Below are 19,689 nucleotides of genomic sequence, written 5' to 3'. Positions count from 1 at the left end.
GTATGATTGATTGAAATGGTATTAAGGCAGAGTGCAAAAAGGAATCGTGCAAATGGGTTAGGGTGATAGGTCTAACCATAGGCGAGACAAGCTCCCTAGGTATGTCCTGCCCTTGATGTGCCCTGAACAATTGTGGGGGATGTGTAGAGGGCTAGGGAACTAGGGACGGAGCCAACCGACCAAGGTCACTGGGGGCGTACCTAATTTGAGGACCCCTAGGTGATGTATTGTGATCGTGGGTGCTTCTTTTCTCTCTTTTTTTTTTCTTTCTTTCTTTCCTTTTTTTTTTCTTTTTCTTTTTCTTTCTCTTTTTCTTCTTTCCCGTTCTTTCCTCTTTAAAAAAAAAAATGAATAACATGAGTACAACCATTGCAATACTTTGAGGCTATCAGCCTTTCAATTGGATTGGGAAATATCAAGATTCAAAGGCTGCGAAATTGGATATTACAGTGATGATTGTGTCCTAGCCTTGTTGCTAAAGGAATAGTTGTTGAGATGGAGAGATACACTAGAGATTTTGCAAAACCTCGTTGAAACATGTGATTTTGGTAAAATTGAGGTAATAGCTGTTGCCGTGAGTGCCAGGTGTAGAGTTTGACCCTGAAAGAGAGAGTGGCCACCACTGATCATGCTTTGGGCCATGCGATGTGGGCGATCGGCAAGGGTGATTTTCACTTTTGGCGGTGAGGCTTCGTCATGGCTCTTTGTGAGGTTGGTGGTCTTGCGGTAACTTGGACATTGAACACTTTCGTACAAAGACCTATGTCATCCTGCATCCACTTGACACTTTGTGAGAGTATATGCAAGTCACATGCATCAATTATAATGAACAGATGCAACACAAAATGATATTACTTTATCAAAATCCTATGGTGCTGACTACGATGCATATCATCGGTGCTTGTTAAAGACATGACATGTATTTTTAGTAGGTAAGGGAGGTTTGTACAGTTGGGGAGCCTACCCCTTTAAGCACTTAAGGACAAAAAGTTATGGTGGCAAGACGGCCTTTGTTAAGCAGCTTATACAACACAGGGGCTATTCTATTTGTATGAGGCGGGGTGAAGCTTGTGTCATATGCTCCCTCCAACGGGCAGATAGCTTCCTTGCAGGCCAGTTGCACTAGGTGCTCCATGACGGCTATTGTGGGGGAACCTGCAAAATGTGAACCAAGGGTTAGGCCCTGAGACAGGATAGAATGATTCGCATGGAATGGACTAAACAATGGATTATCAAGGACATATGACGAGGAGGGCTGAGGTGAGGCATGCAGTGTTTGTTATAAAGGGACAACCTCCGTGATGATATTCGTCCTGCTTCGACTGCGGGGCATATTCCAACCATTAGCAGATCTTGGCTTATGCCAAGTTGCGTGGACTGGTTGTGATGGAGTGGAGCAGGGCTCGTCCCCAAAAGGATAGACTAAAAAGGGGAAAGGTGTATAGAAGGGGACAGCGCCCCGTCTATGTCGTCAAAGGTGTTGGTCAGGGCTTCTTATGGCGGTAATGAGGATTGCATGCCCTCCACCTAGAGGCGGGAATGGTCACATGACTTCTATATGTGTGGTGAGAGGAGGACCTAAGGAGCTCAGCCTATCAAACCCAACTCTTCTCCCTGCGCTTGACTATCATTGATTGTGTGTGTGTTGATATTATCTATACAAGGTCACAAAACTCATTGTTTATTTATGTACATATTTACGAATCCATGTCACTTTGTGAGGATAAAAACCAAATGTAGAACTCGAGTGTGGCACACGCATCCAGTACTCGTGGCAGCTTACTCAATAACAAGAGATATTTTGCAACATGGAGTACATTAGTACCTTGTCCAAGTCTACTGGCAACATGTAACTCCTCCTCAGTGAGAACCTTATCAGTCAAAGAGTTCTCTTGGCTAGTTCCGGCTAAGTCCATACCCCGAATGGCAATCAGTACTCGAAAGGAAGTTGGCACCATATAGGTTGGGTCTCTTTGAGACCACCATTTGGCCAATCACTCCTCTGAGACCGTCATAATTTGGGCTCCCAATTTGGCCATCATAACGGGGTTTTCAAACCAACATTTTTTGAATTGACTTCGACCCTCTGTTTGTCGTTTTAGTTGCTCTATCTCCAAGAGATTTGGTTGGCAGAGCACATCATTGAATGTCACAGTTAAGCGTAGTTTGTCGGCTTCCTCGTCTTCAGAGATGAGTCGCATGCCTTCATGCAGGAGCCTGTCATAGTGCTCGTCAAGATATTCTTGCTCTTACCAGGATAGGAGAACTGGCAAGTATTCTTTCAGTTGCCCCCTAGGGAATGCACCCATGTCTGCAAGGACGTAGACACGTGCGAATACTTTGAGTTTAGCATCCAACTTAGTTAAGCATTCTATGACACTTCTATGTTCAATGAGGGCTTGCTCGATTGCTATCTCATGCAAGGTTCTAGGAGTTTCCCTAGGCTTTAGCATAGCTGGGGGCTCAGGCCTAGATGTGCAAGATTGGTCAACACTAGGATTGCTTATGCTCTCGGGGTTTCCATGTTTCTCCTGAGGCCTTGCTACTATTGTATCATGGTTCTCCTTGGATGTGAGTGGTATAGTCTTGTCACCTTGTTGTGACAGTGTTGTATCCACTCTTGATTGGTCAATGCGAGTTCTGTTGTCGATGGATTGAGTGTTGCAAACAACCATTGATGGTAATGGTTGCTTTGATTTTTCAGAGCACATGGATGCATCTGAGGTTTCACCGCTACTAGGAGAGATGAAAATGGGTTCATTCATGGGTGGACTCGATGCTTTATTCCTCAACTCTTTGGCACTCTTGGTCTCAATCTTCTTGGGGTCTACAACCACTTGCAACTACCGTTGTTTTCGTTCTTTTATCTTCTTTTTCCTAGGCAATCGAGGTGTATCCCTTGAAGACTCTGGACCTTGAACTAGGTCAATCGTTGATGTGCTTGGTTGGGCCTTAGCATTCTCTTTCTCTAGTGTGTCCTCATGGGACATAGCTGCGGCCGGCTGAACAGTCTCACTAGGTTGTGAGGGTACAACTACCTCTGTTTTTGGAGAGCCTAGCTCTTCAGCTAATTCCCCTCCGTTTAGTTCATCATCTGATTGCATTGACAGGTGTTTTCGGTGGCCATTTGCTCTAGACTCTTGTCCTTACCCATTGGAACATGCCTCCATTGCTTCTTATCAGTGCCAAGGTCTTGAGTGAGGCAAAAGACATATGCACTAACATCGAGAACCATGCTCCCTACTCCTAGCCTGCTAGCCACGTGTAGATCTTCTTCTAGAAGCAATTTATCGTACAAGGGATGTTTTTGGACAGTGGCAGAAAGATGGACCTCATGGACCACTGCCAACACTCGTAATGAGGTTGGGGCAATGTACGTGGGATCATGTTTTGATGTCCAAAGGGCTTTTCTTTGCTCAGCGAGTGTCATTAGTCGGTGGCTAATTTTGGCTGCCAAACTTTAATTTGAGTACCATTTCTGCACGAATTCACCTTGTCCTTTCCCTTTTCATTTGATTTCTTCGATCTTTTCCTTGTTTGTCTCACATTGAGTAGTATAGAGTGAGGGTATCAAGCGTAATTCTCTAGCTATGGCCTCTGGGATATCCTTTATGACTTCTTCGCGATAACTACATAGCGGGAGCAAACATGTTGTTGCTCATCCCAAGTCAGGGGTTCGGCTATGAGCTTCGTGTGCTCTAGTGTTGGCCTTCCCATGTCCACTTAGACGTACGTACGTGTGATGGCTGTCAGCTTGTGATCAAGCTTCATTGGGCACTTCTTCTCTGGTTCATTGGTCAGATGCGCCATCTCCTTGGCCAAAACTTCAAGATATTTCTCCTCAAGCCTAAGCTTTAGGTGCTTTGGTAGTGCTGAAGGTGTCAAGGATGTTGGTTGCGACACCGCTTTCACGGTTGAATTGCTGAGGACACGTCCCGCAAGGGGCATCATCACGGCCAAAGACTGTGACTACCGTGATTCTTGATTGGAAGTGGTAGCAACTAGTTCAGTGGAGTGGCTATTGTTAGTAGATTGTAGTGTCAGGTCCCCAGGCAGATTGAAAGTGGTTGTGTCTTTTGTTGCCCTTTGAGCATTCACTTGTGCAGATTGAGCCTCAATTGATCTACTCACAATAGATTGCACATGCATATCCTTGGGCCGAGAGCTACGGGTGGTGTCATGACCCACCTCTTGGACATTTGGAAGCTTAGATGGAGATAGAGATTGGGATTGAGCAGCTACACTTGACGACTATTGTTGTGCTTCCTGTGTCCATTTAGGGAAAGAGGGTGTAGGAGACTTGGGACTCCTAAGTGGCTTTGACACTGGCTGGGAGATTTACTCGCGACTATTAGATGATTTTGCCATTTGCTTTGTTGAGCATTTAGCCTTTCCATGAGCAATGTTGTGCTTATGATGCTAGTTATCCACTTGGGGAACAAAGGCTCCTTGGGCACTAGTAGCTGTTGCGTACCCTCAACGATTACATCTTATATCTTCTTGTCAAGCATGCTAGGCTGAGGATCTACCCTTCGATTAGTCCCGTTTGGTTTCTTGATTTCGATCGTGAGGGGCTCAGTCACTCCAATGTTTTTAACTCGATACTTGGTTTTTCATTTAGATTTCCTACTGCACTTCTTTGCTCTTGATACGATTTGGCCTTCAATTGACAAAGGTGGTTTAGCCGGGGGTTTTGGCACCCAAATCCATTGGTTACCTGCGTAATATCCTTTAGCACGTAGCAACTCTTTGGGTATCCAACGTGCCGCTGTGGTGGCTCTCCATCGATACCTTTGTCTATAAGGCTTGGGCTTCTTTTGTGGTCTTCTACTATATTTGTAAGTCCAAAGCCTATCCTTGGCATTGTCTCTTGACCTTCTTGTTTCAAGCATGGCCTCACTCACTGGTTCTCTATGTTCAACATGCGCTTGTACCAACTCTTTCAACAATTTCTTACTCTCATTACTAGGCTTGCTTAGCATGTCAAAATATTCCTTGTCTTTCCCTCGAGGTTTAATGAGGTCACCCTTGCTAAAGGTTGCCATTATCCTCACGCCCGGTAATGTCAAGTGTATCCTCTGTGCTACATAATCAACCTCACACTTGGTTGCTCTTTTGAAGGGTCTTCCTAGGAGGGTTTCCTTTCAACAATTAGCACTATTTGGAGGAACATGAAATGGGATAGGCAGGCTTTTAGTTTCAATTGTCGCAAGGATTTTGCACTTCCCTATAAGCGCTTGTGGGTGTCCCCCATAAGGACTAAGAGTTGCATTAGTCAGTGTGAGATCTGGTTGGCCTAGTAGGGTCCATGCTTCATAGGTCAAGATATTAAAATCTACTCCTTCATCAATCAGAGCATCGACAATGTGCTCTCTTTTCGCGGTGAGTTTGATCCTAAGATAAGCAAGCAGTACTATGTCTTCATATTTCGGGTCTTGGCTTATAAATTTAAGCCTTTTGATAAATGCCCTTGAGTCCCCAACTGCACGACCAGATGTGGATTCTCCACTGATATCTTCGATCGTCTGCGCAGTGCTATTCAAGGTGCATCTATCGTCAGGATTGTCATATCTAGTTATCCTCGTAGTTATAGCTTGATGTTGTTGCTTTCCGCTTTGACTAGATGCAGTCCGAATGCAACACATACATGTTTTTGCGGTGTGGCCTTTTTTTCCTTGTTGGCTAGATTGGCCCATTGAGGTTCTAGGGTCTCTGTTTGTCTTTGTTCGGGTATGGGCTTTTGGTTGCTCCTTTGCAAGTGATAATCCATGCTTGTGTAGAGCCATTACTACACTATGATCTAATTTGGAGGACCTGTCATGGCACGCAATTTCTCTCCAACCTACTTGGGGGAGGTGCGGAGGAGGCAAAGCCCTCTCTGCGGGGCCATTATGGTAAATGCCATGCGCGATTTGAAGGACCGTTTGTAGCCAAGTTTTGAACTACTTGCTCTAGATTTCAGCCCAGTGATAGATCTATGATGTGGTTTCTGCTTTGTGTGGTCTCTAGGTCAGTTTCAAGGTCCACAAGTTAAAAATTTGACCAAATCCAAATTTGACCCGACAGGTCCGAATTGTAGGGGTCGAATGCTCGATTCGGCCCGTTCGAGGGCCAAGGGCCAAGTTAGGTGGGCCGAATGCAAGCGGTTCAAAGAGTGAATTCAGCCAGTCCAAGGGCTGAGTGGGCCGAGTGGTTCGAGGGCCGAGTGGAAAGGGTCGAGGGTCAAGTGCCGAGTTGGGTGGAATATTAAGTTCATCCGAGTGGTCAATTCGGACGGGCTGAGTGATGAGTGTCTAAGTCATGTGGTTTGAGTCACATGGACTAAGGGCCGATTTTGGGACTCAGCCCAGAATCAACGTCACTTGGATGGGCCAAATGCGGCATGATTTTGGCCGATGCAACGATAATCGAATCACACCATTCAAGTCATGGCCTATCGCACACACCTCCAAATCAAAGCTATGGATGTAGGGGAAGAGTTGTATATGCCTAGAATAGCCAATAAACTCCAAAATGCAAATCGAAAAACGAATCAAACCCTCATGTCATGTTATGATAGCAGAAACCTTGATGCTTCTTTTTCTTTGTTTTTTCCTACCTTAATACATCTGAATCACAAAGCAAATACCTACACTACTCGAACATGCTTTTCCAAATCCAAAAAACCAAAAACCTACTTGCTAAGGAGATCGAATACCTCTTCAAACTCCCTCACTTCCTACCTATCTACTTCAAGCACTGGTTCGGGGAAAACCCTACTTCAATGCTCGATGCAAAGCGCCCAAGCGCTCAAGGCTTGAATTCGTTTGTCTCGGCAACGAAACCAAAATGTGGGAGCTCTTTCTCAACCACCAAGACCCACGGACCGCTTATTGTTTCAAGCGTTCCAAGCCGAGCACTAATGGCTACCTCTCACGTAGCCGACGCGCTATCTCTCTACGGGTGTAGTGAGCTTACCTCCATGCCCGATCGAGTTGCCTCCTCTCCCAAGCACTCCAGTAGCTCCACAATCCACGTGCAAGCTTCAAGCAAGCTCGATCCTCAAGCTCCACGCTCCAAGCTCCATTGTCACGAGCAAGAGAAGAGAAGAGAAGAGAAGAGAAGAGAAGAGAAGAGAAGAGAAGAAGGAGAGCTTCTCCACCATGGTCCCTCACCCTCTCCCTCACACTCTCACACTCCCTCTGTCAAGCACAAGCTCAAGCAAGCAAGCAAGAAGAAGAAGAATAAGAAGAAGAGAACTACTTTTGGCCACATACAAGAATGAGCTTCTCATTCACTTTTCAAGTTTATATACAAAACCCTAAATCCCTTTTGGGCGGTCATCCCCTTATCCCCTTTTTTACATGGCTGGCTATGGCCTAGGTCCTTTTTCCCATTATCCTCTTATCTTTCTAGCTTCCTTCCTACCGCCCATCTACCTTTACAAATTGCACGGTGAGAGCCCAACACTCTTAAAATAAATCATGGTGCGCCCTATGCCTTTTTTACAAAAGTATTGACTTGCACTTTTTCTCGTGCATCTTTCTCCTTGCTTTAGGAATTTTCTACACTTTTTATGTTTCCACATTCTTCTTGGCGCGCTTCGTCTTCTGTTTCACTTTTGCCTCAGCTTTGTCTTCTGCTTTAGATTTTTCGATTTTTCCACCTTGTTCGTTTGAGGGTTAACAATATCTATCAAGATTGGATTCTTGATTTAGGGGTATCATTTCACATTACTTCCCATAGAAAGTGGTTTGCTACATATGATGTTGGAAGAAAGGGATGTGTCTATTTGGGAAAAGACTTTGCTTTGTTGGAGTGTGAGACAACCACTTGTCACTTGCCAATGGTTTGTCACTTTTGTACTTAAGAATGTTCATCATATATGAGACTTGAAGAAAATCTTGATAAGTACTAGACAACTACATGACTAAGGTTATCATGTTGTATTTGGTGATTCTGCTTAAAAGTTATGCAAAGGGTTACTTGCAGCTACTAGAGGGCCAAAATCTTCCACTTTGTAGTCTTTGCATTATATGTTGCGTGAAAGAGCACATTGTATCTATCATCAAACAACCACTCGTATCACTTTTGAATCCTCATTTAGACCATATGACAGTCACTAGAGTGAAACACTTTTCTTGTTTATAGTATTCATTGTCATTCAACTTTTTTTATCTTGAAGTGTGTGAGCATTTTATGTATGGTAATCAAACTACAATGTCACATAAAAAGGCTATTGGTACTAGAAAATCCAAACCCTTAAAATTGATACATGGTGCTAGAGATGGACCTATACCTACATTATCTTTGGGTAGAGCATCTTACTTCATTACTTTCGCTGATGATGCCACTTGAAAAGTATGGTCTTACCCTATTCATAAGAAGAGTGTTGTATGTGATAAATTTCAAAAGTTTTCAACTTATGCAAAAAATTGATCAAGAAAGAAACTCAAATGCTTAAGGACTAATAATGGTGAGGAGTATACCTCTCATGTATTCCAAAACTTTTGTTATATACATTGTATCAAGAGGGAGTTGATTGCTCTTGAAAACCTAGCTCAAAAAGGGGTGGCTAAAAAGATTAATAGAACCTATCCCACATGATGTAAATCTTGGATAGCTAGGAAGTATTGAGGTGGAAAAGCCATTACCAAGAGGCAAACCTCACATTGGGTAGGTTAAATAGTTGGGAAAGCCAAAGGCTGAAGTTGAACTAGTGTTGAGACAATTTACGAGAGTTTCTAGACCACCAAAGAGATAGACATCATCTCTAGATGATGTCATACTTACATATGGTAGAGACTCTTCATGTTATGCTAATGTTGTAACTAGGGATAACTGTCATAAGTGAAAGGAAGCTATGCAATTAGAGATGGACTCATTGGTCAAAATTGCTATTTGGGAGTTGGTTTCTTTGCCGAAGAGCAAGCATGCATTACCATAAAAATGGGTTTATAAGTTAAAAAAGTCTCCATCCGATGCATTGCCTTGATAAAAGGCAAGATTGATAGCCAAGGATTCAAGCAAGAGAAGGGGATAGTCTTTGATGAGATCTTCTCACTAGGAGTTAAGATGAATACTCTTCATATGGTGCTTGCATTAGTTGCCAAGGAGGATATGGAGCTTGTCCAAATAGATATTAAGAAAGATTTCTTGCATGGAGATTTGCATGAGGATATTTATATGTAGCAACTAGAAGGGTTTGTAGTGCAAGGTAAGGAATAGTTGGTGTGCAAGATCCATAAGAGCTTATATGGATTGAACCAAGCTCCTAAAGAATGGTATCATAAGATCGATACTTTTGTGAGGTCTCAAAGCTATACTAGGAGTGAGATTGATTTTACTAATTACACACGTAAAAGGCTATGGATTGCAGCCTTATGATCTTGATCCTTTATGTGGATGGCATGCTTATTGCCCACAAGTCACTCATGGATGTGGATGCATTGAGAAGAAGGTTCCATGAAACCTTTTGGTTTGATCTTATCCCAAAAAGTTATTGATGGTTGACTCCAACTACCACATTCTATGAAGATTCCTCCATTTTTTCATGTTTCATCCTCGAAACCATGTAATAACTTCAAAATCCAAGGAGGATCCTTCAACCAACACCACCATAGAGATTGATGGTCATCTGGAATATGAAGTTGATAAAATCCTTGATTCAAGGATCTCACCAAGACAACTCTAGTACCTTGTGCATTGGAAATGTTATGATGCAATTGAAAAAATGTGAGAACCTTCCTTCAATCTTTAGTAATCCAAGCCAACATCCATCAAAACTAGATCCTCTCAGCAAGAAGCAATGCCCCACCTCATGGAACTTGTCACTAGAGAAGGGAGTAATATCATGAATATGTAGATTCTAAAAGGCTATATATTTCTATAGAAAGCTCTAGGATATCCTAGAAGAACATTTGAGAAGCTTTCTTAGAAGGAGTCTCTAAGATGTCACTTATGTAAGTGATTATGTGAATAGTCCTCATGTCATTGATAACATCATCAATGCATGTGCCATTGATTATGGTAGCACTTGCCTAGAAGCAATATGACTCAAGCCATTATGTCAATAGTGCTCCTATCATTGATGATGCCATCAAGGCTTATGTCATTGATTATGATAGCATTTATGTGAGCAATTAATGTCAATAGTGCTCCTATCATTGATGATGTCATCAAGGTGGCTTGTGTCATTGATTATGACAACACTTGACTAGAATATTCCCACCAATTAGTTTAAATAGTAATCTTGGGCTATAATCCCTTGCCAATCCTAGATTGACATATAAGAACATGATATAAGACAAGACTTTGATACAAGACAAGGCTGAAGTATAGGATAGTGAATCATGGACTCTAGTCTTGTCTTGTATAGTGTTCTTGTATATCAATCTTGTAATTTTTATACTCAATCTTATTATTATAATAGTGTCACTTCTCCATCACATTATCATGTTGTACATGAGATCTAAACAAGAGATAGTTCTTGTTCTTATCAAGTTATTGTCATGCTCATAACATAGACAATTTAACACTGTGTGGATCATTGAGAAAATGTAAATGCTTGAAAGAACCATGGACCTTTTGAAGGGACCCCTCGTGGATTGAAATAGACTTCCCAATGAAAAATAGTATTCCATAAATAATTGGAAATGAATAAGCAAATGCTTATAGACTCAATAAATTGAAACAAATTGGATTAACAATTGGTCATCTAGATTATGGTGAATGAAAGAATTTTAAAACCCCAAAGGAACTCATTAGGTTTATTTGTATGTCTAGATACATCAATTTCTTTAAAATTTATTATTAGAGCCTTGCCTTGGGGATCCCAAACCAACGAAAAGATTATAAGCCTATGTGGCACAAGGAGGATAGGTCTTGTATACTACAAAGAAAGAGATATTTTTTGAAGGGTGAGTGAAAATCTTAATCATGGAAATCTGTGTGTGTGTGTGTGTGTTCGTTGTTGCAATACTCTCTTTGGGTGTTCTTGCTAACGATAAGAAAGTAGAGCAATAATGCATCTCCAATAACCCCTCTCTCTCTCTCTCTCTCTCTCTCTCTCTCTCTCTCTCTCTCTCTCTCTCCACGAAGCAATCATTAGTCATGATGCTATCACGTATGATATGCACAAAGAGCTCAACCCCACATGAGATCATTAGAGCAAAGATGGGGGCAACACCTATAATGATTGAGGCCCTACTGTCCAAGCAATGTCTTTCTTACACAGATTATGGGAGCTACCTCAAAATAGATACCCACGACTAGCATTGGCTTCATCTAGATAGTTAGTAGCAAAGGGTGGCAAACATTGCTAGTATGCTCAGGTGGGTATATGGATGAGTTTGCATGGCTTGTACATTAAAAAATGTAACCTTATGATTACCATCTGGATTGCCCTACATTCAAGCTTAGCATGTCAAAGCTAAAGCATGTGATTAGAGTAGACATAATGAGATTAGACATAGAGGAGATGCCTTGGGTTAGACTTCTTTCCTTACATGGCACAAGAATCGCACAATATCAAAGTTTTTTTTTTCAACTCTCTAAAGCTGGTTTTGTCACCTAACTAAGCTATATGGATATTTAGCTACCACATGGGTTATATATAGCTATTGGCAAATCCATACCTCAACACATCACTTAAAGATTGAGACAAGCAGATGGGAGGGTATGGAGATTCATGACCACATGTGGCAAGTTTGTGACAAAGAGTCAAAGACTAAGAAGCATTACATCTATTGATGCACAATATTTTATGATTTTTGAGGTAGATACTAGTGTATGTTTTGAGAGGGTTTTGGCTCTCTATGCAACAAGTGATGTAGTTTGAGGATCAAATATGTTTGGGATTTTTTCTTTTGGAGCTTCATAGGCGTAGAGATGCTATTCTCCGAAATAGAAGCCCTCGAAAACCAGACACGATCAGACAAAGGGCTATCACTGACTCTTTTGCTACCACACAGTCAAGCACAGGATTGATTACCATCGTTGATAGACAACCAACAAGGCGAAGTTGTAGAGGAGCTTGACATCAAGGTGAATTTCCTTGGATAGAGCACTGGCAGTCAGTCAAGTGAGATGCCCACGCATGCCTAGGCGGCCCAAACACCCTTATCATAGACAAATTAGAACTATCATTAAGCACCATTAAAGAGAGATAATGATGCACCTCAACCACAAAGAGCTACATTTCCACTTGAGGGAGATGCTTCACTAAGGAAAAAAACTTACATGTCCTTCTTTTTCTTCTTTCTTAGTATTATCACTTACATCTACACCACAAATATATTCTTACATAATATACTGCCTAACGTCTAGTCTCATTGGAATATCTTTTAGTTTTTAAGATGAGAAAGACATTTCTTTGTATGTTCTCGTGTAGTCTCATTGGCCACATTGGCCTTTTAGAGATGTTAATATACTCTTTCTTTCTTTATTTCATTCTCTCTCAATAGGTATATAGCTACAACCACCTAGATGAGGTCAGTGATGAGATGCTTAGACCTATAGCCCTCTCTCATGGTACACATAGATATGGCCCACAACATCCTATCCAACTCTCAATGTGTCATCCCCATCCTCAAGACTAATGGAAATATATGTGCATTTCCCTTGATGTTTTTCATTTGCAACCCACATTTTTCCATTATTGTTGCGTTCCATCAAGCTTTGAAAAAATATTTCTAAAGGAATATATTTAAAACATGTGAAGGCCAATTGAAGCAACAATGATCGATATCCTTTTTGTGAAGAAAATTACATGTTTCAATTAGTTTTATCATGATACATTTCTTTTATTTTGTGATGCTTTGTCATTTTGTTGATCCATTGCAAAAACCACATGATTTTAGCTTCCATATATCATATTTGGGTTACTTTCTTCATGTGCTTAAAAAAAGGTTCCCTTGGAAAGACATGAATAATATCAAATAAAGAATTAAATATCCTTAAATGTAGAATGAAGGATATGCCCAAAAATAGAAAGATCAAGACCACCTAAAAATTTTGACCTTAGCTTGAGCTAAGGCTTTGCTTTACAAAATTGAGTATGCTCTAAAAGATTGAGTAGTTAAGGTATATATCAATTTATTCAACATCAAAGCCATTATGCATCTAGAAATAACACACACACACACACACACGTGTACGCAAACATACAAACCACAAGCTCATTGTTCAATTAATGAGTTAGGTCATGCTATATAATGCTACATATCTATCAAGAAAATCTAACATTAGTAAATGTTCCTTAGATAGTGAATTAAGCACAAGCCGATAGAGGGTTTTTGGAGTATGACTCCCCTTGATTTGTCATCCTCTTACCTTTGTAGGAATGGAATATGCAAACACATTTTCTAGCTCTAATTGAATGCTATGTACTCTCTTGCAACTTTTTAAGGCTTTAACATTTTTTATAAAAAAACTTTTTAAGGCTTCAACCTTAAAAAAACTTTAACACTTGCCTAACCTAAAATTAAACAACCATGATATCGAGGAGGATTTAAACAACCATGAGGTTTTTTTGTCCCAACAATGCAAGTTACTTGCCATGCAAAGCATGGCTTAGGATGTGAAACACAATCCATTTTCGTTATGTGAGCTTTGCATGGCCTAGGCACACAAACATGAGTTCAAGCAAATTTGTAATGAAGTACAATGTTTGTATATGCAAACCCAAATGCAAGTTAGATTATTGTGAGGAGTTTCAAGCTTATGCTTTTACTACATTGAAAGTTGCTAAATAAATAGGACTAAGTGCTTTGAAGCCTCTAGTCTCCTAACATGAAGGCACTTCATGCCAATGTTCTCCTAATGCTTTGCATCGTGATTCAAAAGCATATTTCATGTGGGCACACACGCATACGTGTGTGTGTGTGTGTGTGTGTGTGTGTGTGTGTGTCTCTCTCTCTCTCTCTCTCTCTCTCTCTCTCTCTCTCTCTCTCTCATCATTTGTATTTTCTCTCCTTTTTTTTTCGTCTCTTATATTTCTTTACCTCATATGTATGTGTGTATGCATGTTTATACATGTATGTACGTTACATGTATATATTTATATGTGGATGTGTGTTTGCATATGTGCATGTGTGCATGCTGATAAGTGTACATCCATATTACGAGAAGAAGTCCCAAAGTGGTCTAACATTCCTAATATATGTTTTTGTGTATACGAGCACGTATGCATATATATGCATACATGTGTATATATAATGCATATATGTGCATATGTATTTGCACATATGTGTGCACACATACATACATATGCATTTGTGTGTGGTCTTGGAGTATGTATACATTGCATAAATATGTTTAACCATTATTATTATTATCTCATTCTATATGTTCAAAAAAAAAAATCAACTCTTTTTTTATAGTGTATGTGCATTTGTAGCCAACTGGTTCTCCAACCCTCTGGCAGAAGCTGGTTCTCCTCATCACATTAGACAATAGGTCTACCTCCAGGAGTCAGCTGTTGCTCTGGAAACTACTGACAGTGCGAAGGAACCTTCCTAGGAGGATCTGATGCACTTGATCTTTTACACCTTTTAGTTCATGTATGGATATGCCTGATAAGTAGTAATTGACAAATGCATATCTTATGCAGACGAATGACTCAAATTGAGATGGTATAATACACACATAACTCCTCAGTTATGTATACAGGAGTGGCTGTAATGCTACCAGACAGCATTCACTAGCTTGTTTGTTATATGCCAAGTTGAGTTCAGAAATGAGGTTGTATAGGCTTCACTCGTTTGTCCTATCATATAAATGTTGTGCAAGGGCATACCCAGCTGAAAGATAAGGCTTGCTATTATATTGTGTTAGCTGTGTGGAGGGCCTGTTAGACTGTTGGCACAGCCTGTTCAGGTCTTCTAATTGCTCTGCAAAGTGGATCCCTCTCAAGTTTGTTGAGAAATAGGCTGGCAGAGGCTTGCTAAGCCTGTGTTTATATTGTACAAGGACATGAGATGATACTTAAGAGCAGTGTAGAGGGCCTATTGAACTGTGAGCCTGTACATACACTATTGAAATGTGATGTGGAGAACCAGCTTCTGCCAGAGGTTTGGTCAGCCAGATGGATTTCCTTGTGACATTACGTAGCCAAACTCAAATAGAATGTGTTGTTTGATCAATATTCGGATCTTCCACATTAGATCGTCAAATACAGATATACTGTTCAATAGCAAGGTAATGTTTTAAGTGCACTGTGGTCATCATGTACTGCAAAACAATTTAGTTAACTACTCTTCCAATTAATACATATAAAGACCAGTCATACTTTTTATTGCAGTTGCAGTGCATATAATGATCTTATGGTTCTGACGTACTGAACATATTGGCAAGGAAGCACGAAAAACAAAGGGTGGTCTCGAGAACTATAAAGAGCACTAGCTGTGTGTGTTTATGACATAACAAAGGGTGGTCTCGAGAACTATAAAGAGCACCAGTTGTGTGTGTTTATGACATAACAAGTAGGGGCAGATGAAAGGTCTGTACATAAATTGACGTTCTGGCAAAACTGTACAAGCATGGATCTGGAGCTCTGATAAATAAGAGTAATGTTAAATGCACCTTCCAAACATCTCAGAACAATCTGATCACACGTCAAACTACAATTTCAAATCAGTATTTAATTTAATATATTAAAGTACACAAGATTACAGTACACAAGAGGGCATGTGTTTATATTTTACTTGTCTCCAGCAATGTCGCGCTCTTCTTTGAAACAGCTATATTTAAGTAGCAGACACTTGGTGATCTCCTGAGCCAATACTTTCCACAGTTCATCTGCATAGGTGTTGGCATCAGGATGATACAGCCGTATAGCTTTTCTGATAAGAACACGTACTGAGGAAGGAGACATCTTCACAGAACTTTCCTCCACTGCCTTTGAGAATCCCTCATCCACTTTCAAAGGGGGATGTGTTCTGCTAATAAACCTGAGAAAACTCAAAGCATCCAATCTGCTGGACTGATCCTGAACCCTCTCAATGGAATTTTGCAATTCTTCCTTTAGCTTCTGTTTCCTCTTATCTGGCAAACTTGTTGACACTTCAAGTTCTAACCTCTCTAAGACAGATTTGGCCCTTTCATATAGGTCTCTGTCTTTCAGATGAGACTCTGCTGAAACCAGATCCAAGGCTGTATGATAGCATCCAATTGCTTGTATCGGAGACCTAAGAATTTCCTCATAAACTTTGCCAACAGAGATCAGTGCAATGGACTGTGCTTCCTTATCTAAACTCCTAGCCTTGGCTTCTGCTTCCTTGTACATGTCAATGGCACCAAGACCAAAATCTATCCGCATGGAAGGATCTGTAGCCTCATTCGCCTGCTTTGCAAACTTGGCCCCTGCTCTCATAGCCAGAGCGCATTCACAAAATCTGATGCCAGATTCAACACGGGAATGCAAGTGCTGAAGCTTCCCTAGCAGAGAAGGACCGGCGTTCGACTGCGCCGCTTGCAGCAAAGAGTGGCATCTTTGGAAGGTCTTCAAGCAGTCACGAATGTTGCCGTTGCTGTTCGGTGAAGACTGCGAATCTTTGAAGGCAAAATGGAGAAAGCACTCTGCTTGCCCTAGGTAAGCTATGGCGGTTGCAGTTCTAGGAGTATATTGATCATCACCTGCAGTCTTGTGCTTTGTCTTTGAGAGCATATTACAGAATTCCTGAAGAGCATGGTAGGCAGGCGAGCGGGTAAATTGCTCCAAGCTACTGATCGCTGATTCGGCCCCCTTGGTGGCCTGCGCCACCAAAATCCTCGCAATTTCGGCAAGGCTTTCATTCACCTGATCAGGAAGCCATTGCAGCGGCTTGGAAGAGACGCGTGCGTTGGCCAGAGCCTCGCTGAAGTAGGACGCACTTCTGGTGAGGTAGAAGAGAGGATACTGCATCGATTCGGAGCCATGAGCGTGGTCGATGGACGAATGATCGTGTGCCTGCAAGGGGGGGAGGGGAATGGAGGCGCCGAGCTTGGCCAATGCGAGGTGCACGGAACCGAGCTTGGCACAGGTGGAGGCTCTGAGGGGTTCGTTATCGACGAGAGGGAGTCGATCGAGCGCGCGCAGGTAGAGGGAGCGCGCGGATTGAAGGCGGGACAGGCGCAGACAAGGGGCCAGACCCGACGGGGAAGACGCGGAAGAGGCGAGCGCATCGCCCCGGCGACAGAGCTCCTCCGTCTCCGCCTCCATCTCCTTGAGCAAGGCTCACTCGATCGGTGATGCTCGCTCGCTCTCTCTCTCTCTCTCTCTCTCTTTCTCTCTCTTTCTTAGAGCATCGTCGTCTTCTCCTAAATGATGCAGAAGAGAGAGAAAGATACTTCCAAGTTCCCATCAGTCTCGACTCTCAACAGCAAACACAAGGTTGATGTAATCACAAGGGCCTAGACTCATGAGAGGTGTTCCTGTAGGTAGTTTCCTTGAAACCGTTTCCACGAGTTTTGGTCAAAAATTGAAAACCTCCCTAGCTACGTAGGGGGGTCTTTGCTTTATCAACAAAACTACCATAGCTTTTCAAAACACACATTCGATCATTTCCGAATGGGAAAACCTCCTCACCAGTTTGGGAGGCCTCATGTGAGAAGGAAGGGAAAAAGGACCTCACTATCTATCTTTGACATTGAAAGAGGTCCCACCCTCGTCCACACTGCTAGAGGTGTTGCTTAGCACCGCACCTCTCCCACCCGTTCTCTACCTATATAGAAGGCCCCAACACGCAAATCTCCATCTTCACTTCTTCATCTACAGAATGCTCCTCACTTCTTCATCTACGAAACGCTAAGAAATTGTGCACCTTTATTTGCCAAACACCATCGCAAGGCAATTATGGAGACGAGAAGCAAGCATAAGGTGTGGACAACCATATGAACTCAACCTCCATTGATCCTGCTATGTAAGGGGACATAAAAATCCATTCAATTTACTATGTCAACTACCTTCTTCTCATGTACACAATCATGCATGCAACCCTGCTCCACATCGCAGCATTCATTGGAGTTTGCATCTACCCCTTACAACTCCTCCATCTCTTCCTTTCAAACCTCCCTTTCTCTCTCCACATTGCAACAAGAACGTCCAAACTCAAGTACGTCCAGCCCTCACAAGTATGTCCTCTACATCATGGCTCAAATCCATGTTGTGAATTGCATCTCTTTCTTCACATGTTCTACAGCATGCATGCATGCATCCTCTACATGTTCCACACAGAAAGCCTGTGGCATTTAACTCCGGTCCCCCTTGCAACCTCCCCCCCCCCCCTCCCATGTCACTATTACGGACCTTCACGGGACTTCAAGTCATAACTTGTCACATGAGGCGCAAAAAGGCTCAATGGAATGCACACAAGATATATCAATAAGAAATCTTTATATTCATAATATCAAAAGATACAACATTGAGGCACATCTCACGACTACACCCTCATGACGCCACGCATATATGGGGGTTCACCACTAAGTATAGGGAATCACATGTAGAGTGGAAACCAAGCTGAGCTTAGAGTCACTACTACTCCCTATATAGGTGTTTCTGGCTCCAACGCCATGGTATAGCTACAAAGCCCATACCCTTACACTCACCCCCACTTAATGAATTGTTGTCCTCAACAATCTAAGGGTGGTTTCTTGATTCATTCTGGGGTCTTAACACAACTTATGCTATCAAGTTGGTCAATGTCTGTCGGTCTAGGACTAACTCATTAGCGGGGTCTTAATGCAGGCTTTTCTATCAAGCTGGTCAGTGTCTACCCCCCGCATTACAACTTGAGGGTCTTAACACAGCTTATCCTATCAAGCTGGCCAGGGTCTTCCCATCTAGACTTAGTTCTTTCATTGTTTTTGCATTCCAATTCACCCTCAACTCAATTACATTTGAGGAGTGGAGGCTTCATAGTCCTAACTTGAGGTTGGCTTGGCACTTATGGATTTGCATGCCAAGCTTTGTAAGTGCGATACCAAGTTATCGCGTTATTGGGGTCAATGTGTGGTGGCACGGTTGTCGCCGTGTTGTGCCACGCCTTAAGGGAGGCAGTCCATTGAGTCGCTCCTTGCACCGGTCCTCCCTTTCTTCATGCCGTCACCTTGGGCCTTGGAGATTTGGGTCTCTTGGTTCGTTTGCCAAGACACCTTGCCCTCAAAGCCAAGTCAAGAACTTGGGTTGTTTTCCTTGGCCTCTTTGCCGGATCTTTCTTACTTGCTTTGTACTTTGACAAACCAATTGGTTTAGTTTGTCTTCTTGCACGGAAGGTGTGGTCTTGGTGCATGGCACCTCTTTGGCTCTTCTTAGGCTCATTTGGAGTTGAGGTCCTTGGAGGGGGAATGGACTAAGTCGTCACACTTGGCTCGAATCTTGGCTTGCAAAAGTAGAGGTATCCTTGAAGTGCTTGGGGTGACGCCCATATATGTGGTGCTTGGTATGTCACAGATCCATAGGATCGAGATGAAAACTTCTTGCACTGCTTGCGGCCTAAATGCCGAGATCTCAATCTTTGTCAGCATTGAGTATGGCCCCAATGGGTTCCATAGTCCAAAGACATTTACCTTAAGAGTGAGTTGGGTAGTTCTCTAGGGCTCAACTAGCAAGGTTCCCTTCTATGGCACTAAGGTACCTTTTTTGGACCATAATGCAAGCACTCCCTTAAACTCTCCCTTCTTTGAGGCTTCCTTTGACTCATTCTGTCGTCCAAGCTCATAAGGGTTTGCCTC

The 19,689-nt window shown here is 42.2% G+C and overlaps 1 protein-coding gene across 1 annotated transcript; it reads right to left on the bottom strand.

The window, feature by feature from the left end:
• Positions 1-15,461: 15,461 nt before the first annotated feature.
• LOC148029649 (uncharacterized) lies at positions 15,462-17,325 on the bottom strand. Its single transcript, XM_087685891.1, has one exon. The coding sequence runs from the start codon at positions 17,177-17,179 to the stop codon at positions 15,680-15,682; it is 1,500 nt and encodes a 499-aa protein (XP_087542017.1). The 5' UTR covers positions 17,180-17,325; the 3' UTR covers positions 15,462-15,679.
• Positions 17,326-19,689: the final 2,364 nt, after the last annotated feature.

This window comes from Lygodium microphyllum, chromosome 10 (genome assembly GCF_053477565.2).
Source record: "Lygodium microphyllum isolate KBCC chromosome 10, Lygodium_microphyllum_v1.1.10, whole genome shotgun sequence".
In the NCBI taxonomy this organism is placed as follows: domain Eukaryota; kingdom Viridiplantae; phylum Streptophyta; class Polypodiopsida; order Schizaeales; family Lygodiaceae; genus Lygodium; species Lygodium microphyllum.
The sequence above is the reverse complement of the archived record's forward strand: the minus strand, read 5'-3'. Positions and strand labels throughout refer to the sequence as shown.

Excerpts from the sequence above, each read along its gene's own strand:
- LOC148029649 (XM_087685891.1), bottom strand. The coding sequence starts at position 17,179 with ATGGAGGCGGAGACGGAGGAGCTCTGTCGCCGGGGCGATGCGCTCGCC.